Here is a 7,751-nt window from a genome sequence, read left to right on the forward strand (position 1 = left end):
AAGGAACGTAAGTCCCTAGTAACGTAAACACCTCAGATACCTGTTGCTGCTACAGTGGAAAGTTTACAATACTTCTATTGAAATGTACCTAACTTGTGAACAAATGTGATGTCATTAATTTGCAAAATGCACAGTGTCGTTCCTAAACACATTAATCATTATTATAATCATTCTTATGCAAATTATATACAGCTTATACAATATATATATATATACACTATTTGAGTTTGCCAAGGAAGTGGCATGAGCCTTACACTTTCATATGTACAGTATAACTTAATAAATACTAATTTCTTAAAGGTTTTCTTCATTACTTTGTCTATGCACAAACTGTCACAACATTACATCACTTAATTTTACGACTAGTAGTAAAACCTCCATCACAAACCTCCATCACTGGATAACAATTCTCCAACGTATTGTTGCAGCTACTGACTTCTTTCCAATTTGAATTTAAAATGATTTCCTGACCATTGAAACATGTCCTAATAAATCTTGACTTCTCCAACCACTGCTATGCTGACGACACCCAGCTTTTCTTGTCATTCCCCCTTCTGACACTCAAGTGGAGACATCCACTGCAATATCTCGCAGTGGATGTCAAGACATCACCTTGACAAGACCAGGGTTGTGTTTCTTCAGGAGAAAGGATGCCGCACTGAGACTTGTCCATCACCAATGATAAAGCTGTGCTGCATTTTTGACAACGCCTAGCTATTGTTTGGAGGCTGAACATAATTATTGTAAATTTTTTTGGACTGAAGCGTCAAAAGCGCTAAATCACTAACCATTATTATATTATAATTTAATAGTTTAAGACTCAGACAGCACTGGCGACCTGTCCAGGATGTACCCCACCTTTCGCCCGATGTCAGCTGGGATTGGCTCCAGCCCCTCCTGTACGCAGGACAAGCGGTTGACGATGGATGGAAGACTCACACAGCTTTTGCCTATTGACAGAAATGGATTCACAATTCAGATGTCTCATCTTCATACAGTCCCCTCCAAAAGTATTGGATTGGTAAGGCAAATTCCTTAGTTTTTGTTTGACATTTGGGTTTAAGATCAATACATTCAGGGATGGGCAGTATTTATGATACAAAATACAAAACTGGTAGATTTTGTAAGTTGTATTTGATTGGGTTGATGAAAATGGCTTCATTTTTTAAAATCAAAATACTTGTGTTTTGTGTTTTGTAGTTTAAAAATACTGTTAAATACATTGTGAGAGGTTTACATGATGAAAAAGAGAGAAAATTGATCCAGACCTGAAGATGAGCGAGGTGAGAAACGTGTAGGTCACCATTTTTACATCCATTTTTAGCACTTCCTACAATTCTCAACAGTTCCTGTTAAGGTTTAGTGTAACCTAGGCTGAATGGCTTACCAACTTACATAATGTTCTACCTGACTAGTTTGACTAGAAGCAGCTCTTAACCTACGCGTGCTCCTTTCAGCCTACCATACGGCTGATGTGCTAGCAGGTAGGGTAGGTAGGACTTCTTCTATTGCAAACTGTAGCGTATCGTATACACGCAAAATCGCCATTTTGCGTACAATAGACACGGCTTTTCGAAAGCGTGTATATGTGACGCCTAAGATGAGATCGGGTTGGGCATGCATAATGAGTGCTGTAACCTACTCAACTGTTAGTTAGGTTACTTATGTTCTTAATCAGCTAACATTAGCACTGCTATAGCCAAATCAACGTAAGTGTAGATAGTAGTTATAAGGTCAACAACAGCTAACACTGGAGTATTTGATTTATAGATATTTGAGCATTGTTATTTTTAAATAACTTAAAGGGGTCAAAGAAATCACTTAACAAAGTTTTACTTCCTTCTTGTCAATGGACTCTAACCTCACTTAGAAATGAGGCATTTTCTCTGTCGCTTGCAAAAGCCACTATTCTGCTTCGTGAGGACACCGGGTTGGGATGTAGCTCTGTGCACGCTCCCGAGCCTCTCTCAGACTACAGTGACAACTCCGCCGCTAACGACATGCAGTCCAATAACACCATAAAACAAGGTCACTGTAACTAACTTGACCCACAGTAACAACAACACAGAGGAAGAACCGTCTACTAACGTTACAGTAAAGTTACTTACTGCAGTCTAACTGTTATAAAGTGTGGCAACAATCTAATTATAATATTCAGTCCAGCCCCATAAACCGTTTCGTTATCATACAATATATTTGGCTAAATGCAGTGAATGTAACGTTATCATGTAACCAGCATGGATTAGTTCAACCTGCAGCTAATGGAAATATTACTGTAACATTGTAGAGGGAGTTTATCTAAGTTTCCAGCATGTTGTGTGAAGCTAGAGTCGGAGGTACCTTAGGATTTTGTCCTTACTTTGGTTGCTAAGGTCTTTTGTGCATTGGTTTAACTAACATTAAGGGCTTCCTTAAGTATACGACCAAGATAAGGAGAAAATCTTAAATAATTAATTGAACATTTTAAGGTTAAGGAAAAGACTTAAAAGTGTTTTATGCACCCAGTTAACCAACTAATAATAGCAGTTGTTCCTTGACACCTGTGCTGATATTCCAAACCTGATTCAAACCAGACTGGTTTCCACCACAAGTCCTTTATTTTACAAATGCACTCCCTGATTTATTCATAACAACCAAAGTTGTAATGCAAAGCCATTTAACAGCAGTTTGTCAACTGATTCACCACTCATGTTTTTTGTAACTTAGATGTTGCTAAGTAGGCCCCTCACTACCAAACAACGGCTAACTAAATTAAAATAAATTTGTGAGTCATTAGCAAACTGTTAAACATTAAACTGTTGGTTACTTTAAAATTAACCTTCATCTGGATGATCACAGGTATATGTGAAGATTTGATCTGTTAACTGCTTGCATCAGATTTATTGCACGGCGATCAGGGACAGAAAAGCTGTTGCTCTCCAACATTGCCCACTTAATCAGCTAAATCAGTGTACTCAACTAAGGGATAGATCAAATAGGCGAGGAGAGAGAAGGTTTGCAAAGTGATTTCATGGTACCTTAGGAAAGTATTTTTGTTTATTTTGACACACTTAAAATTAGGGTATTTGGTATTTTATTTCAAAATACATTTTGATGTATCTTTTCCCATCCCTGAATACATTTTTTGAAGAGAAAGGAATAGACAAACTAACAGAAATGAAGAAGTAACTTTAGGAAAAATTAGTCCGATTTTAGTCTGAGAAAGACAAAACAAGAAAACCATCAGTCGTCCTCAGCTGTTAACAAGTCAACTGCACCAACTAATGTTTATTGATGGCAAGCAGAACTAAAGTGCACAGTCTGCTTTATTTCAGTCATAAACCAGTATATATAAACCTTGAGATGACTGGCTGTGGACTCAGTGGGGATCAACTGTAGGGGTGAGTGCTAGTTTCTTTTCACCTTTCACCTTCAATCTTCAATAATCTATAGTAATTAAATGGAATATATAGTACGATTCTTGTATAATTTATTCCAGTTTTCATGTTAGGACTTGGCTTTATCAAATGTCTCCTAGAGAAAATCTGCTATGTTACATCATAGAAAATTAAAGTTAAATGCATGCTCTGCTACACACTTCCTAATTGAACCCCTAATTCAATTAGGAATAACTACATTTTATATATTGTAACAAATTATAATTCATAATTAAAATGTTTTTGTTTTTTTATCTAAACCATTTCAGAAAAAACCCCACCTACTCCTACTTAAGTTATTAGCAGAAGTTATTATTCTCATTATATGTTCTTATAACATTCAGAGGATTCAAAGTTTATTTTTCACATATATAAGTAATATCTGTGGTGAAATGTAATGTGGCGTGCTCCTAAGGTTGTGTCAAAAATAATGATTAGAAAAAAGACTTAAAGAATAAAACTTAACACACACACATAGAAAGTAACTCCTTTAATGCCTTTGGTATGTAATTTACATTTTTATTCATTTAGCTGATGTTTTTATCCAAAGTGACTTACAATTGCAATACATGTCAGAGGTCGCATGCCTCAGGAGCAACGAGGGGTTAAGTTCTGGGACACAATGGTAGATGGGTCACAGTGGGGAAGTGAACCTGGGTCTCTCACACCAAAGGTGTCTTATCCATCACCATCAGAGTGTCGTTTTTACTGATTTTAACTGATATAGAAATACATAGAGAATTCTTGCTATTGCAAAATATTGATTATGTCCCAAAAGATTTGGGCCCATTTGGTATTTTGATGATGGTGCTTTTGTCTCTGTTGTTCAACCCGAAGGAAATGACGGGGTGATCCACTCTAATGCCAAAAATGAAGATTCTTTGTCAGGACAAAATAGATAAATAGATATGTTTGGATCCTGTTTGTTAAATGTTCTGTTTTTAAAGGGTGCTATTTTATGAGGAGAACATACAGTCAAAGTGTGGCTTTCGTGTTTAAACTCCAGATGAAGCTGTCAGTGTTGTTGCTGCTGGCCCTGCTGGCTCTGTCCTCAGCCAGTCTGCAGGACATCGTGAAGAAGAGCTCACTGCACAGAAAAGGTAAACATTTTATATATTTCATGTTTGTGACATAATAAGCTACAGATACAGATACAGATTTGCGTTACACCTGTAGTATATATCTAACCATGCAGGGTAAACAGTTTCTGAAGCAGAGGTTTTCCAGACTTGATGTGCGGTGTGGTTTAATATGTAAACTTTCTGTCTGTCTCTGTTCCACAGTTTCCCTACTCAACCCAGAGCTGGAGGACCTAGTGCCTGAACCCACTGGTAAAGTGGTGTCAGGGCCTCTGACTCCTGCTGACCTGGAGCAGCAGCAGAATCTACCGTCCTCCTCCATGTTTGGTGATAACGTTAACCTGGAGTGGCTGACCTGGGAAGGCTCTCTGCCCAACGGAGCCGTTGCAATCTACAATGGCTACACTGAGCGCACCGATTACGTCTGCAAGTACAAGTGCGAGGCTGGCTTCTACAACCCTAACCTGGGGCCATACTGCCGCTACCCCTATGGAGACCGTGAGTACTACGCCCCCGAATTTGAGATCCTAGCCAACAAAGACAACTTTGAGTTTTTGGAGTGGAAAGAAGGTTCCTACGGTTCAGTGCCCCAATATTCAGTCAAGACCTGCCCTGGGGTTGGCATCTATGTTGGAAAGAACAAGTATGGTCTCGGAAAGGTTGTTCCTCAGTTTGAAGCTTTCTTCCTGCCTTGGGAAGGTGATGAGTACTGGTACAAGAAGTACCAGGTCCTGACCATCAACAGGGATGCCTACACCCAGACCATAACTGATGTCAAGTACGCAATTGATGAGGTCGCCATTTTCCAGTATCCTCCTGAGACCATGCGCATCTCTGGGGTCACCAACAATGAGTGCCAGGCCGTGGGGAAGACAGTCACCATCTCAAAGACCTCAGAGGTGGAGACCACCTGGAACATAGGCCGATCCACCATGCTGGGTATCACAGCCAGCATTACAGCTAAAATCCCCCTCATCGGCTCCGGGGGCATTGAGCTAAGCGGTGAGAAGACACTCCAGTTCTCCAGGGGAACCACCATTGTGGAGGCCCTCAGTCACTCCGTGTCCGTGGAGCTCACTGTCCCACCAAACCACTCCTGCAAAGTTCGTATGGAGGGACGCAAGATCAAAGCCGACATCCCCTACACAGCTCGCCTTGGCCGCACCTACCGCAACGGAGAGACCCAGTGGACGTCCATAATGGGGACATATGACGGAGTCCAGATCGGAGAAGTCCGTGCTGTGGTGGACCGCTGTGAACCTGTGGCCGACGCCAAGCCTTGTCCCTAAAAGACTGAAAACACAACAGAAGATATTTTCTATCTGGTTTTTATGATATTGAATGCAAATGTGTCATAATAAAAATAATGCCACCTTCATGTTGTGTGGAAAATGGAAAATAGCTTTTCTGTCGACTGGTGTCTAAAAGACAACTTTCAATTGTTCAAAATACATATTAAAATAAAATCATTTGGCACTTTCTTAACGTCCATTATCTCAGTAAGCATCCCTCTTCTTTACCAGCACATGAAACTGATTTCACATTCACAACATACACGAACATCAGAGCATTTACTCAGTGCTGCACTTAAGTACATTTTGAGTTTGATCTGACAGCTGGACTACTACTGATTACATTGCAGATAAAACGTTTCCATAAAAAATAAACAATGTATACTAAATTGGGCTCTGAAAGGGATTTCTTTCAAAAATTAGAATTTTGAGAGCAGAACTGAAACATTTTAGTTTGTTGTAATGATAATTTAGAGATCTGAACAATTATTACTTTTACCTCTGACAAACCAAACATATTAACCAATTGTATTTGAATTTATGAAGATCTAAACAAACTTAGGGTTTTACTTGCTCATAGGAAAAAGAAAATTAACAAATGTAGTTGCCAGGAGTTAACATGATCATAAAAAAAAGAAAATTGACAGTAAAAAAGAAATTCATGATAAAAAAGGTGAACAGATTTACAACATGTTGAAGTAGTATTAAGACTTGACATAAACATTCATTATTCAGTTGTACTGCATTTAATAGGCCTATTCAATAAATTTAATTTATTCACTTCCTTGTGTAAGTAATTTTACAGTTGTAATAGGTATAGGTGTATCCTCACAAAGCCAGTGTGCAGTTATGCATTTGCTTTCCATAACCAAAAGAATATTTAGCAAGGTTGACAATGTAAGGATCAAACTATTGCAATTCATTTGAAATGAAACCTCCAAAACATTATTTATTTTATCAGACTAAGCCTAGTTTATAGGTTGTTTTTCACTCCATCTTTTGGGGTTGGAAAATATCTATTAATTATTTTCCATGGGTATTCTTTCCAAGTATGAATGTGTCTGATGGTATAAATACTACTATAATACATATACAGTATTAGATACAGATACATACATAAATTTCAATCCACGTTTCATTCTCAATATATTCCCCAAGGTCAGATCTGCATGGATCTAGGGATGGAAATGTAGGCCAGTCCAAAACTTTGGTACAGATTTTAATCTAACTAGGAGGTCGATTGCTATGAAATTTGGTTTAGACATTTATTTCCCTCAGGATGAACTGTAATAACTTTGGTGATCCTCTGACTTGTTATGTGGCACCATCGTCAGGTCAAGATATGAATTTATCCAACACTTTGGTGTATGACCTGCAAAACAGACATCTCCATAACCTCAGCTATCGTTGTTCTAATTATGGAAAAGGCAGTGGATAAACAATTAAATAATTCTTTAACAGAGAACAAGATCCACAGTAAATTTCAGTCAGGTTTTAGAAAGGGACACAGCACAGAAACAACACTTGTAAAGGTTGTCAATGACCTCAGGGTCAGCTCTCATTATAAAAATGTTTCCACCCTCATACTCATTCATCTGACAGCTTTGATACAGTTGACCTCTATATTCTTCTGGATTGCCTTGAGAACTGGATTTGTATCTCTGGCACTGCCCTATCATGGTTTGATATCTGACTGGCAGAAGTTATTTGGTCAGTCTTGCTGACCATGTCTCAGATAAACATGATATCCTTCCAGGAATTCCACGGGATTCCATTGTTGGACCCTTATTGTTTTGTCTGTGCATGCTGCCACCTGGAAATTACCTGTGATCATGGAGTGAATTTTCACTTTTATGATTATCTGTTGCGCCAGACAACCCCAATGCTCTCAACTGAACATTGGATGAGTGGAAATTTCCAGAAATAAGAAAGAAATTCTTATGACACACAAAAAAATATTTCTA

At 38.5% G+C, this 7,751-nt stretch overlaps 1 protein-coding gene across 1 annotated transcript; it reads left to right on the plus strand.

The window, feature by feature from the left end:
• Positions 1-3,313: 3,313 nt before the first annotated feature.
• Positions 3,314-5,789, plus strand: LOC123960771 (natterin-3-like). The gene is made up of 3 exons (XM_046035711.1): positions 3,314-3,380; positions 4,423-4,516; positions 4,700-5,789. Exons 2-3 carry the CDS (start codon positions 4,423-4,425, stop codon positions 5,782-5,784), a joined length of 1,179 nt encoding a protein of 392 aa, XP_045891667.1. The 5' UTR covers positions 3,314-3,380; the 3' UTR covers positions 5,785-5,789.
• Positions 5,790-7,751: the final 1,962 nt, after the last annotated feature.

This window comes from Micropterus dolomieu, linkage group LG21 (assembly GCF_021292245.1).
Source record: "Micropterus dolomieu isolate WLL.071019.BEF.003 ecotype Adirondacks linkage group LG21, ASM2129224v1, whole genome shotgun sequence".
NCBI classification, from domain to species: domain Eukaryota; kingdom Metazoa; phylum Chordata; class Actinopteri; order Centrarchiformes; family Centrarchidae; genus Micropterus; species Micropterus dolomieu.

Bases quoted from the DNA above. Each gene is read 5' to 3' on its own strand.
- LOC123960771 (XM_046035711.1), top strand. From the start codon at position 4,423: ATGAAGCTGTCAGTGTTGTTGCTGCTGGCCCTGCTGGCTCTGTCCTCA. The intron at 4,517-4,699 runs GTAAACATTTTA...TCTGTTCCACAG, and splicing joins GAGCTCACTGCACAGAAAAG to TTTCCCTACTCAACCCAGAG.